General features: G+C 43.3%; 1 protein-coding gene across 4 annotated transcripts in view; it reads left to right on the forward strand.

Moving 5' to 3' along the window:
• ARMH3 (armadillo like helical domain containing 3) overlaps nt 1-19,270 on the forward strand; it is a 128,818-nt gene that overhangs the window by 77,665 nt on the left and 31,883 nt on the right. For all 4 annotated transcript variants that reach the window (XM_080347392.1, XM_080347395.1, XM_080347394.1 and 1 more), the window contains one exon: nt 17,109-17,187. In XM_080347392.1, coding sequence (XP_080203518.1) covers nt 17,109-17,187 — 79 coding nt within the window. The remainder of the gene's footprint in view (nt 1-17,108; nt 17,188-19,270) is intronic.

Genomic DNA, 19,270 nt, shown 5'->3' on the forward strand with positions numbered 1-19,270 from the left:
AGTACAGTAAAATCCAGTCCTGTGCCTGTGATTTATCTGCATAATCCTCACATTTGTATGCCTCTTTGTTGGAAGGATTGCAGTGCTTCGGAGGCTATATGTACATATACTAAATAAATCATTTTGCCCACTCATAACAAACAACCATTTTTGTGCTAGCAACATTGCAGGATGCATTTTAGTAGGGGACATTGATGAATAATTTGTCCTTTTGAGATTCCATGGGCTTTAGGGCACCAAAATGTATTTGAGGTTGGACTAGTTCCAGATCTGTATTAGAACTCCTTGGCAGTCTTGGAGAAAGTATATAGGAGTTCTAGAGGTGACCTGTTTTTAGAAATTTAATTGGATTTTTGCTCTGGTTTATGTCAGTTATGTGTAAAGAAAGCAAAATGTAGAGGGATGTGGTATTTCTTAGATTGTGGGTGGGTTTATTTTTCTTGTTTCGTTAGAAATATCAAGGCTGTGGAAAGAGGGTGATTTTTTTTCAAAGTGGTCTGTGGTCGTGGCAGCTTGGGTTCTTCTCTGTATTGGGGAGATCAACTGATGGACAGTGGTTCCTGCAGAGGAGAGAATGTATTTATATGCTCATAAATTCATTATAATCCATGTTTTCCTAGCAGTTACTTGGTGTTACTACAGCTGCAAGATGAGGATTGTGTTTACATGCTATTAACATTGTTAGTTGAGAGGAAACATGGATACAGCCTAGTTTCAGAGCTGAGACTTGTCTTCCTGTCACTTTTCTGCACTTGGTGGCCCCAAAACTGCCGATGTGATCGAATAGCACATTGCCGTCTACAGTTAGGAGACAACTTTAGAAATCACTAGTTCTGCAAATTGTTTAGCATCAAGCATTTTGTCCTGGCTAAAGCACACAAACCATATGAACCAGGTTTCCCATCAGGAGAGTTTTTAGGAATTTGGGGTCGTATGTTCAGCATTCATTACCAAAGGAATGCCAGGTGCCCAGTGAAACTTGGAGAGCTCCAGAACATCAGTACAGGGGAAGACTTCAGAAGTCATTGGGATTGTTGCTGGTCATGATTGGCTTTAGGTTTTCCCAGTTGGTTCTCCAAGTATTGTTTGGTAACGTGCCTCCATTACAGCTCGTTTGCACAACCAGAAACTCATAGTATTTCTTTTGGATCTAGCAGTGTGCATCCATAACTGCTGCAGATTCCAAGAATAGGTGATGCTATAAAGCACTTGTCATGGAGCATCCCCAGAAGGCAGGGATGTCGAGGGTGCACTTCCTCGGGTGACGAGTGTGAAAATAGTGCTACAGGGTAAGTTTTTCAGTGATCAGAAAGGGACATTCTGATAAATTTTGCAAGTTACTGGAAGACTTGCAGAAGGTTAAATCATGAAGCAGATAAGGTGGTGTGATTCAAATTGCTTTTTAACCTGTCAGGCAGTACAGTTCATGAAAAAGCAAGTGCCAGTCTGCAAAAGAGGGCTGTATCTTGAAAAGCAGTGACTCAAGAAGCATTGACTGGCAGCTTTTACTCTAGGTCTCTCATTAAATGTTCAGCTAAAAAGGTTTATTTGACCCTTGAAATATTAGCAGGGGCAGGAAAGTGATTTTACGATCATATATATTTTACAATTTTGTCTAGTTTCTGTTTCAAAAGGTATATTGGAAAACTGGAGACTGGACTGAGAAGCCTCAGTTATGAGAAGCTGGTAAAAATACTTCCAAGATTCAAGTATCTTAAGCTCTTTAAAACAAAACCTGAGGTGTGCTCTTTAGAGTGTTAAAGCATCTTTGGGAAGATGAAATGCCAAAACAGAAAAGGAACGTAAGGCTAGGCACTCGAACCAAATTGAAACTGCCAATTAGGTACTCATTTTTAATAGGTAATTAACCACCGTAGTAAATGACAGAAGGGATCGGTTTTCTGCCCCTCTTCCTATCTGAACAGGATACCTTTGTGGAAGAAGCTGTAACTGGCTGCTAGTGTGAGACTACACAGTGCAAGGATAATGCTGAAACATGCAACAGCCTGTGGTATACAGAAGTTCAGATAAACCAATCTACTGACTTCTGGTTTCATGAATCAGTTAAAGACTGGATCAAAGATCTCATTTTGCATTTAGAACTTTACAAATTCAGTCTGGATTCCTGTGCTTCAGGCTTGTATTTCTGCATTCAGAGAATTTTCCTGTACATCAGCCTTAGACCCACTGAAATTTATCTGTGCCGCAATTAACTAAGGGCTGTCCTGACACTTCCTGACACTTAATTTGAGGAGTCGTTGCTCTTAAGACCACAGGACAGAGGTGAGATTCAAGAAGATTCGAGCTTTTCATTTTTCTGCGGTTTGCAGTCACAGTGATGACCGTACTCAGCCAGTAAGGGTCAGGATGGAGGAGCTGTGCTGCGAGTGTGGGGAAATCACGCACTAGCTTAACCTCCTGGTAAAAGTGTCACATTTGTAATTTATATTTTCTGCCATACATGTTTCAACTTTTATATGGGAGCAGGGATTTTGCCCATTTTGTTTCAGAATGGCAAGTGTTTTATATTAAGTTGTAATGGCAAAGGAAAGCTAGAGCGCTTCAGGGCATCTATTTTTATTTGTATCTTTCTTGCTTAAAAATAAAGTTTTTTTTCCCTGAATGATTTTTTTATTTTTGTAAATTATTTTTTCTCATCCTTCCATGTTTAGCTGTGGAATTAATGGGCAGGAGCAGTAAAGCAAGCTGGGAATTGGCCTCAAACCCAGAGAAGGGCTAAATATGCTGTTTATTTCAGCAAAATGTCCCTCTTTGTTTTTTTGAAAGTGCATATGTACAGAGTAAGTGTTCTTGTAGTGTCGCTGTTCTTAAACACTGTGTTCTTGAGGATGCTTGAGTCTTTAGGTCAGGATGTCAAGACACCCTTAGACATAAGGTCCTGCTTACCAGCTTCAGGGTGTGCAGCCCAGCACTCCTTAAAAGCCTCCGTCTCTATATGCACAGGCGTTCTGCTGTTTGAACACCATTGGCACTTCCTACAGCAACACGTTGCTGTGAAAGTAGCGCAGGAACTGAATCTTAATGATGCCCACCATCGGGAGAAAATAAACCGTGCCAAACTCTGTCCCGGTCGAGTGGGCTGTGGTGGATCCTGTCGCCTGCTAGAGCTGGGGGAGAAGGTGACCTTGAGCAGCTAAATGGCTGCAGTTTTCCTGAAATGGCTGAAAACACTTAAAAGCGATGGTATGATTGATATGTTAAAAACCATTTAAGGAAATAGGAAAGGCAGTCAATACTTGATGCACCTCTATTACTGGGTTATGAAGAGCTGGTTTGAGCGAAAGTCAAAGCCCAGTACAGCCTATTTTGGAGCTTTTGGTAACTGTTCCAATGTGCAAGTGCAGAGAATCTTTAGGGGCTGCAGGTCTGTCTTTGCTCTTTTCATTCCACCTCTTAATTCTCCCTGTGGAATGCTGGCAAAGGTGCTTTGGGGCAGTAAGTCATTCAGGTTTGTTGACACTTGGGTTTGCCATTGCTATTCCAGAGGGGAAAGGGACCTGGGGGTCCTGGTGGACAGCAGGATGACCATGAGCCAGCACTGTGACTCTGTGGCCAAGAAGGCCAATGGCATCCTGGGGTGTATTAGAAGGGGGGTGGTTAGTAGGTCAAGAGAGGTTCTCCTTCCCCTCTACTCTGCCCTGGTGAGACCACACCTGGGATATTGTGTCCAGTTCTGGGCCCCTCAGTTCCAGAAGGACAGGGAACTGCTGGAGAGAGTCCAGCACAGGGCAACCAAGATGATTAAGGGAGTGGAGCATCTCCCATATGAAGAAAGGCTGAGGGAGCTGGGTCTCTTTAGCTTGGAGAAGAGGAGACTGAGAGGTCACGTCATTAATGTTTACAGATATATAAAGGGTGAGTGTCAGGAGGACGGAACCAGGCTCTTCTCGGTGACAGCCAATGATAGGACAAGGGGTAATGGGTTCAAACTGGAACACAAGAGGTTCCACTTAAATTTGAGAAGAAACTTCTTCTCAGTGAGGGTGACAGACACTGGAACAGGCTGCCCAGGGGGGTTGTGGAGTCTCCTTCTCTGGAGACATTCAAAACCCACCTGGACACCTTCCTGTGTAACCTCATCTGGGTGTTCCTGCTCTGGCAGGGGGATTGGACTGGATGATCTTTTGAGGTCCCTTCCAATCCCTGACATTCTGTGATTCTGTGTGTTAAGTGCTCTGTTTGTTCCTGCTCTCCTGTGCCACCTGCATTCAGGGAGAGGCTCTTTGTTCCTCTGCTGGCTCTCCCTGTGCATCACTATGCAGAATGAAACCTTAGAAGTCACCTGAATATTAATTTTTCAGGCTTTCTGAAAATTGTGGGAACGTCAGGGAAGTATATTTGCTCCCATTACGACAGAATGACGAACGTACTGAGCAACGAACAGATGTGCCAGCCTGGGATAATTCGCCCCAAACTTGGTCCTGCTGTCAGCTCCTCTGGACTCCTGCCAGGGGCCTATGGACACATTTATCCTGCAGTGACTTTTTGTACAGAGCAGTTGCACATCTCCTCTGAATACAGAGATGCAGCATCTGAAGGCTTAGACATCTGTAGATCTTGAGCTGCGCTCCTGGCTCTGTGGCGAGAGGAGCCCTGCTAGAAAGGGCACTGTGTTTATTTTAGAGATGGCTTGCAAAGAACTTGGATGTAACTATTTTCCAGTGGAAGGCTGAAATCAAAACACTTTTCAATATTTTCCAATTCTTCCTTTAAAAAAAAAATCCTCAATTTTTTTAATAGTTAGATGTTTTCAATGTGAAAGTTTGCTTTGTTGTAATTTTTCTCCCAAATCTTGTATTTCAAAGTTGAATTGAAATCTTGAACTTTGTCCAAAGTTTTTGATCAATTCAAATTAAGGATAAATATGAAATTTTAATGGAGAGGTTAAATATCATACAGTTTAATTTGGAATTTGAAACAAAGCCAGACTAATAAATTTGAAATCCTCTCTAAGAAAAGGATCTTCATGTCGATTCTAATGTTGATCATATTTCTTGTTGAGTGTTACAATGTGACTTGTCTGTGAAGTCAAAGACAGTTCTGCCCTGTAGATAGCAGTTTTCTTTACCCTTTTTTTCTTCTCTCTCTTTTGCCTTTTTTTCCCCCCTATTTTTTCCAGAGAGAGGCTTATGCAGTTTTCTCTTTTCCCATAGTAAGCATGTTGCCAACCCTTGGCTCTCTCAAACTGATAAGTATTGTTGCTTATTAGCATCAAATGCCACAGCCCGTATCACTTTTCTGTGTTGCTCAGCTAGCACATGTTGGCTGTTAAAGCAGCAATTAATCCCTTTGATACTGAATGGGTTCTATAATCATCTGACCTGTTATTTAAAATAATAATCAAAGTTATCTAATGAATTGCATAGTTTAATTCCTTTAGGAGTCTTGCAATAGACATGGAAATTTTGCCATGCAAGCTAACGTACACAGCACTGGAAAGCTGGTGGCGAAGAACGGTTTTTAAATATAGCCAGGAAAATGATGACTTAAGCAAGTGCAGGGTGGGTGAAGGGAAAGGGGGGTTTGGTAGGTGAGCGGTAAGCAGCCTGACTGCTTTATGTCGCACTGAGAGGTTTTTTGCTGCACATTTGACTAGTATTTTTGGAGCAAGATTTTTACAGCATTTTACCTGGCAATAGATGCTCTATCAGGTAGGCTAGAGCAGTGTTTGATCTGGTTTAAACTGTCAGAATTTTTGTGTGTGTGCCTATTAATAGTAATTATGCATATGCTCAGAATGAATGTTATCCAAGCTAACAAAAGTAACGCAATTTTTTTTTCTTCTTTAAATTTGGGGGAATCTACAGCATCGCTCATATAAATGTGCAGTAATTATTGGCAGCTTAAAAGTTTGTAATAGTGACCTCTGTGTGTGCTGAATGCCGTTTTTGGTAAGATACGCCCCTTGTTCCGTATATCCCAAAATACCTAAATTGAGCAGCATCCCCTTTGTAGTGTATGGCAGCACTGTTACCTCAAACATTTTTAGTGCTGAGATGATATGGATAGTGCTGGTTCACACCAGGGAAAAGATCCTGGTCCCTTAGTGCAGGCAGCAGAGTGGGGATGTGAGGCAAGAACGGGAACCAGCCTGTGGCAGCACGGGGACCAGGGGAGGAGTGTTGCTGTCAGTCCTTGAATGGAAGAGCTAAAAGGAACCAAGGAAGAATCAAATATCTTAATAGAAGTGGTGAGCACTGCTTTTTTTGCCAATGCAGGTATAATAGTAAAATGACAATTCAAGATTTCAACAGCCTTTTAGTGCTTAGAGTGTTTTGGTGTTTGCTATAGCAATTCTGAGTCAAATAGTGTGGTCACTTCCTTTTTGGTATTAGTTATTTTGCAAATAACTACAGCACATTTGTCTCTTTACATCAAGTTTGTTTGTTCGTTTTCCTGTGTTTTCATCTGATTATGGGTATCACTTTTAAATGAGGCGCAAGTTGTGGCTGCTGAGCTTGAGAAGCTGTGTGGTCTTCCCCATTTGCTCGGTGTCTATAAACCTCATCAGCTGCAACTGACCACATGGATGCTGTGTGTTTAAAAAAGAAAATGAAGGCCCAAGGCCTGACCGATTTAAATGGTGGTGCTGGTTTAAGAATCGTGCAGCTTAAGCTTCAAAGAAAGCCCACACTCTGCGAAGCTACTGCCTTGCTAGACCTGATGTAACCTCTCCAAGGTGTAGTTGTGTATTAGCTGTTATAAGGAGAAAGCAGAAGTAAACCTTTAACTCTCTTCAAAGAGGAAAGTCCAGGCCTCTTACTGCTTGCAGATCCTCTGTGCTGCCTTTCTTATACCACATGTAGCTGATTAAAAAACGTGGCATTTTTTTGCATTATGTTTTATTAAGAGCCTTGAAAAACACTTTAAATTTTAAAGCATGAAAGACATATCAGTAACAGAACACTGTAGGAGTTGAGCTTTTTCTTTGACTTGCTTGGTAGGAGAGCATCAGCAATTAACTTTGAAATGTTTGCTCCACTGCTTCTTAGGTTGGAGAACCATGCTTCACTTCTGAAATAATAGAAAATGTACTTCACTGGCCTTGCTTTCAGTAACACCCATACAAAGAACAGAGCAGACAAAATAAATGTAGGTATAAATTACAAAACCAAAGCTTGGAGGGAGAGGTGAGCGCAGGTTCATCCATCAGGTACGATGGTGGGTGAGAGGAGAGTTGCGGGTATTTGAAAATAAAATCATTTTCTCATCCTCTGTGTGACATGGGAAGGTCTGTCCCAAAAGCACGCTGGACTTGTCCTTCAACGGCCAGTCCAGGTGAATGGCTCAGGATGCACAAAATAAAAGTAAAACCAACAACACCCCAACACCATTGAAGTGATTCTCATAATGATTTTTCAAGTTGCTGCTTGTCGGTTGGGCAGTGATGAGCTGACCCCTGGTCCTCCTTCTGTCTGATGAGCTATGGCTGTATGTGCGCAGGCTGGCTTAAAGTATGGCATTTTCCTCTGCAGTCACAATGGATTTACTACCTGCCTGTTGTCAGTAACTCAGCTGATAACTTGTTCAACTGCGATAAATCGCTTGCATCTGATCATCACCCCTTAGACATGAAGAGTAGATTTGTGAGGTCTGCAGTTACTGGGAGGGAGGGAGCTTGGCTTTCAGGGAGGCAGGTCTGCTTAAGGGAATTAAATAGAAAAGAAGATGAGTACATGTGAAATAGTTACAGCAAAGGAGTTAGATATCTGTGATGTGATGAAGCTCTGCATGGCTCCATAAACCACCCTGTCTCAGGAAAACAGAATGTTAATCAACTACAGATCTCCCAGCCCTTCAGACATGAAATAAATGTCATAACAAGGGTACCGTTCATTCAGCTGCAATGGTGTTTGGCTCTACAGCTTTCCTTGGCCCTGAAAACCGACTTCGCCTTGTCCCAGTTGATATGTGATGACATCTTTATGAGGACATGGTATTCACTTGGGGTCATGTCATCAGTCTGTGCTTTAGTCTTGGTCCTTGTTTTTGGAAGGCAAGGCATTGCTTTAGTTGCTTCCAACAGGCATTTCTCAGCAAATGTGATTCTCATTTGCACCTGTCTGATGTTGGAGGTTTGCAGCATCCTGTGTTTTCAGAGGAATGGAGTGTAAATAACGGGTTTTGGTCTGCATGGCAGCTGGTAATGTCTGAACCATTGAGTTTGTAAATCTCTGTTTAGATATCTGTGGCTGTGCAGGTACAGCCATAGCTGACACTTGGTGTAACTAAGTATCGTTGTGGGACTCGCCTTCATTTCCTTTGCAAAGCAGGTTTGACTGTAGTTGATTCTTGCTTAGGCAACACTCCTTCCTCCCTCTCTCTTAATGTGATTTAATACCCAGCCACTTCACAACTAGATTGTGCTATTCTAACCCTCTACTCGCTCAGCCCAGACAAATGCTGAAGCTTCAGTGCCTTCCTTTCCCTCTGGGACTTCTGCCACAGGCACAGTTCTTACTGTGAGTCGGCGAGATGAGCTTGTGTTACGTGACCTAAAGAGAGAGGATTCTGTCTGGCTGCCACAGCCTGTGAACAGGGTGTTCAGGGCCTTGTGCAATACCTGCAGGCTGGCACCTGGCAAAGTGGAGTTGTAAGAGTCATTTCCACCCGCTGTAGAAAAGATGAGGTTGATGGCAAGTGTTCACTAAGTTAATAAGACTCGCAGCCCTACTCGTTGCCCTTCTCAGAGAGCTTTAAAATGTCCCAGTGGGATGGTTTATAAACTTCTTAAATTTCACTCTTTGTGCGGTATATTTTGAAGCTGGTATGTGATGTCCATATGGCATTCTGCACTAAATGCAGCATGCAATGAGACAGACTTTCTACTTTCCTTGAAGTTAAACATCCTATGGTAAAATGCTAATTAAGATGCTAATGGGTGTAGAAGTAATATAAAATATTTCCGGTTTTGATCCTGTTTGAGTTTTTGCGGCATCTTGTGTCTCAGGAGGCTCGGATGGCAGTCTGTAGTGTGAATTATGAAGCAGTGGGTAGATGCTGACCCACTTACAGTGGTTGCAGAGAATAAATATTTGCCAGAAGTTCTTTACTCCTTACTAGTGATACTAACCAGCGAAGCTGACTCTGCAAACCTGTCTGGTAAACTAGTCAATTTCTTTTTCGTTCTCCTTGGTGTTTTTTGGTTGTTTGGTTTGGTGTTTTGTTTTTGTGTGAGTTTTTTTGGTCATCTTCTGGGTTAGCTGTTTCTTCATACCTTGTTATATGTTTTGGAGAGCAGGTTGCCTTGTACATGAGGGAGTTAAAGGTAATTGAAGGGCTTGTACTTGTTGTGGCAATATCTTTATGACATATTTTATTACTGTAAAACACCTGCCTACTAGAGTGTATCATGCTGTTTGCATCAAAGGGTGCTTAGATACTAAAAGAACCACAGCTTTATTTAATAAGACTATATTTTCTGCTCGTTTGGCACATCTGAAGAACTTTGAACAAATGATTATATGAGATAAGAGGACTGGTGAGCATGTGCTACAGAAAATGTTTAGTCTCTGAAAGATACTTCCATTCTAATATTATTTATTATAGGTCTGTGCAGATATTGAGGCAGGACCAGGAACCTAGGACAGCAGGCACTTTCTAAAAGCTTGTATTAAGAAACCTTCTAAGGAGGGCTTCTCATTTTAGGAGTTATTTGAAGCTTCAAAATTGGTACCACAACTGTGGAAGCAGAGACATTGTGCCCTTTGTGCATAAACATCTCGAGTGCTGCATAGCTGTCCACCTTGGCATAGGCAGCTCTTGCATCTTAAGCGTGCTGGGCTGAGTTGCAGGTTTTAGTGTCCAGCAGCCCAAGCCCAGGGGACAGGCTTTATGTCTATGATGTTTCCATGTTCTGTCAAACTGCACCAGTTTGTAGAGGTGAGCTGAGAAACTTTGAGTTTACTGCTGCTTGCTGGATTTGAGGCACAGTGGCTTTTTAATGCTGTTACTTTGGTAAAAGTAAACTCTCACTACTAGTAGCCGGGTGTTTCAGAGCAATGAAATGTGTCAAAAAAGGGTGTCACTTGATCTCTCTTATAAATTACATGATTGAGAAATTATGGCTTTGTTGAATTTGGTAATTTGGTAAATAAATTTTCTGGTAAATTAATTTGGTAAATAATAAATTTGGTAAATAAAAAAAATAAGAAATTATCAAGTCATAGTTTTGCTGTGGAAGAATGGATCAGCAGAAGAGTTGGAACATAGATCAGGATAGTATCTATAGATGTTTTCACTTCCTAAACATAGGCATTATCTTCTACTTCGTCATTCATATCAGTTGAACTAGCAGTGCCACTGGCTATGGATACTTAAGAATTTTGATGCCAATTTATTGAGAAAAGGGAACAGAAATTCATCTAGACTATTCTTGAACTGACAGTGTGTCTGCAAGTCTTGCAGGAGTGATTCCAGTGATGCTCTGGCTGCATGAAAATATTCAAGCAGATGAATTCCTTGAGTTGTAGTCTCCAGTGAGGTCATGCAACTGTCCCAAAACAGTTAACTGCTTACCCATGAGGACTTCCTTAGTTAAGAAGCCAAAAAGAAGTCATTTAGGTGTGAGGGTGGAGATATTTGGGTTGCTTGGCTTCAGTGTATGAACATGAACTGCTAAGAAGAGAAAATCAGCACATCCTGCAAGGCATAGTGATACCAGGTTTGCGTCCAGCGAACAGTGAAGTGGGAAGATGCACAGCAGAGCAGCACGGTGGGTCACAAAACATGTCCTCTGCTTCTGCCCTTGCAGAATGGGGCTTGATAAAACAATGCCGGGAATTGGGAGAACCTCAGTTGGCACTTACGTGCGCTTTTGTCCCTTCTGTATTAAATAAATAGACCATGTATCACCCTCTGCCAGGGAGCCTGTCGTCACAATCAATAGGTTTCAGTATGGCAGAAATAAACAGGTGTAGTGGGCTTATTTCTTCCATGAAATTACAGCAGTGCTGACTCAGGTGTTTTTGGTGAGCTGTAAAGCAAGTGCTTTTGACTCAAATATCCCTTTGTCTTGGATTCTCCCCTGCAGTTTATTATTGTGTCTGGAAGATGCCTCCCCCTGTGAGTTGTGGACTTTCAGCTCAATGACAGTACTCATTAAAGTGTAGGAGCAGAAGAAATTTAACAGACTGGAATTAAACCACAGTAGAAGGAAGAATTTAGTGCACCGTTCCAGGGGGTTTGCTTGCTTTTAATTGACGCACACAGCATAGGTATGGCAGATACGTGTACTTTAGAGCAATGCCTTGTGGACATGTGTTAAAATAATCTAATCCCCCACCTCCTGCCAGGTGGGGCTGTACATATGGCGTAACTCAGTCTGATTGTTGCAGATGCTGAACAGCTGGGGTTTTATTGTCTTGAGTGCTGGGAGTGCATAAGAGAGCAATGCCAGCAGCATCCCTGCCCCAAACAGCAGCTTGCTGAGACACAGCTTGCTGCGGGAAGACTGGCTTGTGCCTGGGAGTTTTGCACAGGTCTCCAGCAACCATGATTGCGATGGCAGGAATGGGGAAAGGGGATAGGAGGCTTGTATTAATTTTGGTCTCTATATTATGTGTAATTTACTTGCTGGCTTGTGCTTGAGCGGTTTTGAACATATCACATAGTAAAATGCTCTGAACTCTTTTCACCTTGTTCATTTAAAAACACTTTGTCGAGGTGATTGTTCTTATTCCTGTTTTATGAAGGGAGAAGCTAAGGTATGTGAGTGGGAGAAGGAACTGCTGTAGCAAATCAGAGAGAAACTGGTCACATACTGATTCCTGTTCTTGAACAATAACCGCTGTATCTTAGGTCTCCGTTTTATAGTAAAGCAGCTTTATTAAGTGGAATGTGATAAAAGACGCTTGCACTTTCTTGTTTCCTCTTGTTTCTAGTCTCCATCATGGTACTACAAGCTTAGTGCATGCTGGAGTGTTTGTCCATCTCAGATACTGTCAGTTTTTATTGCAGAGGGAAAGCAAACTGGCTGCCTTTGCTATCCATTCAGCTTTACTCGATGAAAACAGAGGTGCGCTCACTGCTGCCCTGTGCTGGTGTGAGCATCCAGTTGAGAAGATGAATATGTGTAGTGGATATAAAGTCACCCCTTGCAGTTACCCCTGCAAAGGGGTAAATACCAGCTAAGTGTTACTGCTCCTCTGTTCCACTGTAACTGGATGTAGGAAGAACTGAGCTTGCAGTGCTGCTTTTATTGTTTAAGTATACAAAGAAAGTTTTATGCTGTGCACTGCATACTGGACCTGCAAAATAGGTGCAAAGACCAGGCTCATGCACTGAATGATGGCTCAGCATTCCCATCCCTATAATAAGCTTTGCAACCTTTCTGTTCTTCCCTTAGCCTACTTTCAGCACCTCCAGAATGCTTAATTTCACTGCTCAGGACAAGAGGACAGTATTGTCTTACGAGACTCTGGAAATGTAGCTGCTGTCAAGCAGGAGCTGGTATGAGACAGCTCATCTGCAATAACTTGATGAGGAGAGTTTGGAGGTCAGAGAAAACGTGCTGAGGAAGTGCTGCCTGCCTGAGCATTGTGATTTTGCTTTCCCTGCGCACTGGATGCAGACCAGCTTGTTATGAGGCTAGGGTGGGCAGGGTGGTGTTCCTTGCCATGGTGGCTGCGTGTGGAGTGGGAGATGTTAGGAATTAAGGGCCCAGTAGCTTAGTGTTGCTGTTGCATTTAACTTCTCACACGTCATGTTACAACTGGTGGCAAATAAACTGAGGAATCAATTAAATATTTTCTTTCCATGCATGCCATATCAGTTTTCATAGGAGCCCTTCACTGCCAGCAAACTCTGCATCTTCAGAACCTGTTTTACTCTGGGCTTCTCTGAAGGGCAGCACTGGTTGTTTCTGTCTATCCAGGAGTAACTCTAGGCAATTTTTAAAGACTTTATAGAAACAATTTTTTAAATGTTACTGTCTGGAGAACCACTGCAGCCACTGCAGAAGCAAGCCCTGTTGCAGTGAAGTTGGTGAGTTAGGGAATGCAACCCACCTGGAGGTACACCTTCTCTCACCACAGCTCAAGGTGAGAGCTGCAATGGGAGATGTCCCCATTTGAGGGAAAAAAACCTAACAGGGCCCACATGGAGATTTTCCCCACTTCTCATCTTCCAACCTATGTATTTGAGGGAGAAAGGGCTAGTACCAGTCACTTCAGAACTGGCCAGTTGCTGCAGCTTCAAGAACAGCCAAAGTAGAAATCTTCCGGTCAGAGCTCTTCAGTTTGTAGAGGACTGACCACCCTGGGACCAGTTGCTGTTGCTTTGATCATCTCTGTCCTGCAGGCTCTTCACCTTTGTTTTTCTTGATCCCGTCTGCCCTTCTGTCTCCATTCCCATCTCTGCACTTCTTGCTTCAGTATTCTTTCTCTGTGTTATTTTCTGTCCTTGGTTTATCTCTAACTAAAGTCTTTCATGACACTTCGTAAGTAACAGCATTGTAATATTTTCTGTTGCCACCACACTTTTCTGAGCTTTCCCTATTGTGTTGCATTTGAGAACATTAGCTTTCTGGGACGGAGGTTTCCCACCAGTGTGTATTTGTACAACACCTGTTGCAGCAGGACCCGCTATTATTGTCTAAAACATGGTTAATACAGCTAGTACAAATCAATGATTCATTCCTAAATCACATTGGACACTATATTTTTCCTGCAATGATTTCCTTATTCACAAATAAATAAATGTAATAAGTATGCCATAAATGCATAAGTAAAGAAATGCAAGTGTTCTATGTTAATCCTGAAGAAAACATGAGTATGTGTGTGTTTGTATGGTGTCTGGCATCATGATGTCTAGGTAGCATGCTCTCTGAAGAGCTGCATGAAGAAGTGGTGGGAGAACATATGTTTTTCCAAGAGCACTGGCATGGCTAGAGTGTGAATGATTCTCATTGGGAGATGGGGGAATAAAGAATGGGGAGGTGGGTTGTGGTCTGCCTTGGGGCACTCAGCATGAGACAAGCCACTGAGAGCCACTTCTTTTCTTTTCATTCCTGAATGATTGTTTCAGCTCCTGCCTTTTCAGCACCCTTCCCTTGTCCAGTGACAGTCTCCTCTCTTGTGTGTTACCTGCTGAACTGTGAATCTGTCAGAAGAGGCAGAGTTACTAAAGTGACATCCCTAGAGAACTGTGTCCCTAAAGCATTTGTATGACAAATTGCAGCCAGCCCCACTGAGAAACTCATGGTGTGGAAATATCTCAGTGTACACACTACTGAAGGCTGGTTGGGGAACTGCAGTGCTTTGTCTTTCAGTTTACACTTTACCATCTCTTTCTTTTACAAATGCATTGAAGACACTAGTCCTTCATGAATACTGAACACAAGGTTTTTTTTCTTTTTTTTTTTTCCTCCATGATATCAATATGAAGATCTCAGTAGAGGACAGCACATCACAAATCTTTCCCAAGCACTTTAACTGTTTCCTTCCCCCTTTCCAAAGGTCCTGGCTGATATCCCAATAACCAAGGCAATCACAGTGCAAGTGGCTCAGCTGTTACATGCTGGTGTGTGAACTAATGATGGCAAAGCTGCTGTTCTATTGTCCATAAGGGGGAGACTGTGCATAAGAGCTCCAGTCCCCTGTTGGCTCCAGGAACAAAGCCTGTGGAGTGGCAGCTTTGCAAAGTGAAATTCCAGCTGTTACTCGGTAGCCCAGGAGGCCAGTTGCCTAAAAATATGCCCCAGGGACAAGAAGGATTTTCTGAGATGGAAGAATAGCGGAGGCGTAGCAGAGTAGTTGATGCAGAAAGCCTCTGCTATTGCACAGCAGCCTGGGCTGGGTAGCGATGGAATTTTTCATTGTAGCTGCGTGAGGAGGAGCTGTACTGCCTGCACAGGTACGCCCTGGTAGCATATGCAGGGCAGTAAAAACCTGGCTACACTGAGCCAGGTTTGATTCCAAGCTCTTCATGCTCCTTTGCTTCAGGCTGCTTGCAGGCTCAGGAAAACAGCTCTGCAAAAGATCGGGTTGGGAAGGAATTCTTCAGACTGAAAGTGCTTGCTTAAAACCAATTAAACAGCTGAACTTTTTCCTCTAGTTGCTGAGGAGCTGTCCATTTTCCTTTAGGGAAATGAGGAAGGAGACTCATATTCTTTCTCTTCCTTAATGTCTGATGATTCTCACTGCAGCGGCAGCTGGTTGCTGGTTTTACTTTCCCCGGGTGAACCCCAGCTGTGACTGCAGGTGCTGCTCCACTAGCTCAGAGCCAAGCGGGGACTTGTGAGCAGGCGGCCCATGTTGAAGTGCTTCACAGCAGTGGATACAAATGAATGCTAAATCTGTTCCCTGGTAAATGTTGGAACCATGTGAGTGCACTGAACCCTGCCGAGCTGCCAAACCTTATGTCAAGCCAGAAGTTAAGTTGTTTTGAGTCTGTGTTCCCTTTACTTTCAATAGCTTGTAGTGTGTCCTGTAGGAGTGTAAATACGACTCCAGCCAGGCATGAAACATGCAACTTGAAAGCCACAGCTTTTGAGAGGCTGGGTAATAGAAAGTGTGATTGTGACTCACAGGAGCTGTTTCTCTGCTCGGGCTGAAATGGGAAGAGTCTGGGCATGTCTACCTGCTGCCTGTCCTCCTCCGGAGGGAGGAGAGGTAGAGGAAGCCCGGCAGGGGCCCTGCTGAATTCGCTTCACTGATGTAACCGCCGCGGCAGGCAGGACTGCAGCAGCCGCTGTGCTGAGCACATACTGATGCTGTAGGAACAGCCACTGGAGTGACTGTCCCAGCGCATGGATGGTGTCTGGTGTGTCAATGAACTGTGTGGCTGGGAATGTTCTAGCGAATCTGCAGATTCTGTTTGGGTTTTTTTCCACTCTTCTTATATTCCTTACCCCTTCCACACTGTTTTTCTTCATCTATGTATTTAAAGAAGTAAGGATGCTTCCATGTAGGTTTTTTTTTTTCCACTGGCTCCAGTTGGCGCCACTGAATATCACTTATTCCTGGACTCAGGTGCTAGCTCTTAGCTGTGATGAGGTTTGGAGAAAGCAGCTGAAAGCCCTTCAGCGGGGCGAGGTGTCGGGAGGAGGGAGCCCATTAGAGCACAGCAGAGGGAGCTGGAGTAAATTTTCACGCTGATGAACATCAGAGTGAAAGCCCTGACTGCTACTGCGGTGTAATTTGGCCAAGCAAGTGTTCTCCAGGCACCATCAGTGCACATCTGTGTCAAGCACCAACATGGTCTGTTCCCATGTAAGTGTTTACCTCGGCAGTGGGTCTCATGAGTAATATCCCAACCAGACCAGTTGCAAACCCAAGCCTAGGGAGTCTTGCCATTTGTCTTCTCAGTTGCACCTGACAAGCAGAGGAGAAGCTGAGCAAATATTCCAGTTGCAGTGTGACTTTTTAGTTTTCCCAATTATGATTTTATTTTCAATTTTAGATTTCTCACACATGCCTCTAGATCCACTTAGAAGGGAAGGGGAGTATGTTGTTGCAAGCAGTGAGAGAAGTGAGGCAGAGAAGTAGGAGTGATCATTGTTTCTGCTTTTGGGACAGTCATAAATTATCTCTAAGCATCTAAATTGGGGCTGAGGACTAAAAGTCATTATGGGAGACGTCAAAGTGGTGGCTGCAGTGATGAATAACTACAAGTAAAAGCCAATTTACAGCATTTTAAACATAGTGGAGGTCCAAAGCAATAACCATCAGCATCAGCGCATCAGGCAACCAAGTTCCATAGAGCAAAATGTCAGGTGATACCGATTTGGAAGGGGTGAGGAGATACAGCTCCTGAGCAGGATGGGACAGCAATGGCCAGGTACTCTGTGTCTCTGCTGGAACACTGAGCAAATTCCCCCTGCCAAAGCAGCAAGCACAGCCCCATATCTGCTGGGAAAAATGCACCCGTGGGTAGGACAGTGCCTGTGCTCGCCATTTCCAGTGAGCCTGTGGCTGAATCTGCATTGGCCTCTCAGCATGGAGCGTCCCTTAGCAGAACAGGCAATACGGTGCGATGAGGGAGCAACTGCTGCTCTCAGGACTGCGGCTCCATGTGCACTGGCAGGGAATGTCTGCTGCATCCCTAAGCTGTTCCCGAGACCTGAAAATTTCCCTCCTTTCTTTCAGAGCCATCATCAATCACTTCAACCCGAAGATAGAGTCTTACGCTGCGGTGAATCACATATCACAGCTTTCCGAGGATCAGGTAAGCTGGGCGTGCGATGACCTTTTTTCATGTTGATCTCTGGAATACTGGCATTTAGCTATACCTTGTGCTCACTGGGACTGATGAAGTTGCAGCAATATGAGGAGTGAAGGCAAGACTCTTGTGTTCCTTGTTCAGGTGTGGGCGAGAGGAAGAGAAACAAGGCTTGCTTTAGCCACTTTTACCACCACATGCAGACATGTTGGTCCAGGACATGCAGAGGGATGGCTACGAATGATGAAGATATGCAGCATTCTCAGCAAGTGTGGCTACAGACTGTGAGGATGCTGGTGTTTAGAAAGGAGCAGGAGGCTTTTGGCAGTGAATTTAGTTATTGGAGAACTGTTGGGTGTAGCTTGATTTTCTATGATATTGGGGAATTAGAACTCAGGCAACAGCTGGTAGAAATTTTCTAGGATAATTGAATTCAGTTGTTTTAGATGTTGAAAAGAGAACATTTTTAATAAAAAGGGTGTTAGGGTTAGGTTTTCCTTCCTTAATTTGGCCTGGTTTGCTCTCTTTATGTCCCGCTTGTATTGCTTAAATGTGTAAACGTGGCTATTTGAAAATAGGCTACTGTGCGTGGTCTCAGGAAGGGAAGAGATGGCCTATTTCCCAAAATAAAATATTGGGATTATATGTTAATTACTCTTGGAGAGGTAAATGACTCTGCAGGAGCCTGTAGTGGACAAAATACAGAGCTGCTACACAAGCTGGGGAGATCATCACAGACACAGCCATGTCAGCACCTCTGGACCTTCTGGAGAAGAAGTTACGCACACAGTCTAGGGTGGACATTTCCACTGGATGGGATCCTGTGCTTGTGTCTGTTAAAAGGCCTTGATCTGTAATTCATGTCTCTCTCTATGATATATTTTTACTCATTACTTGATGATAGCCTTCCATGCTTCCCACTAAGCTTTTCATTTGTTATCCTACTTGATCTTTACTATGTAACACCCCAAAATCTCGAGCTGAATGTTGTACTGGTGTGGTGGGAAAAAAAAAGTTGGACCCTACTGCTTTATAGTCTCTTCTTGTTATAGCTGGCTAAAAGAACACTAGTTTTAATTGACTCAATTTTTCTGTATTGTTCTACCTCTGAGAGTCACTGTACCCATAGCTATGCTTTGTGATCGTTCATGTTATCAGTCCTCATTTGCTGATGATACACTGATTGCATCAACCCAGGCCCCTAAAAAAGAAAAGCTTTTGATAGCCCAATTTGAAACTGGGGGCTTTGATAGAGAGGAATTTTGCATAGTCATTAGCTTAGTCTGAGGATGGAAATGAGCTTTTCACTGTTAGCTCTGTGTAGTATTCATCTCCCAGCAGTTCAGAAAGGTCAGGTTAAATCCCTTCTTCCTTGTGTGTTATTCTTTAAATAAAATCTCTAGCAGCAGGCAGATAATGAAATCGGTGCTGATGCATGGAGCATTTTGAGGAAGATGACTAGGAAGTTGAAAGACAGCTAGATTTCTCTTTTTTCTTTTTTCCCTTCATGTTTTCTCTCAATGTAAGGAGAACTTCAAACAAAGCAAGGCAATAATAGGTCCTGGTGAACTGCAGAGAAATAAGGGACATGTCTGTGTGGTGAGGAACTGTGTGGTCTCAGTGAGGGTGTTCAGTCAGTTCTGTGCAATTTACTGCACAAGGAGAAGAGGGATGGAGACTTCTTGCCGCCACTTTCAATTAGCCAGTGAGCTCAGGTCTGTGCTGGACTGTGGTTTCCCCTCCATCAGCAGCTGTCCCATGTGGTGAGTACATGAGAGGCAAAGGTAGACGGCCGAGAGCAAGGACAGGATCTGGCTTTTGTGGGCTAACACAGCTTGTTGTTTTCATTCTGTGTTAGCTCTTCAGCATGGCATGGGAGGGTTAAGCTTGCTTTTTGGCTGCTGTCTTTTTTTTTTTTTTTTCTTTCTAGCTGTACCTTTCGTTTTTACCTATGTGTTCACTTAATTCCCCTTCTCTCCATAAATATTTCCTACACAAAACCCATCCTCCTTTCTAGCCTTGTTTGGTTTTTTTTTTAAAGTGTACCACATTGAAATATGTAATACTGACATTTAAGTTGTGTATCCAC

Source organism: Nesoenas mayeri (genome assembly GCF_963082525.1).
Source record: "Nesoenas mayeri genome assembly, chromosome: 7".
Taxonomy (NCBI): Eukaryota; Metazoa; Chordata; class Aves; order Columbiformes; family Columbidae; genus Nesoenas; species Nesoenas mayeri.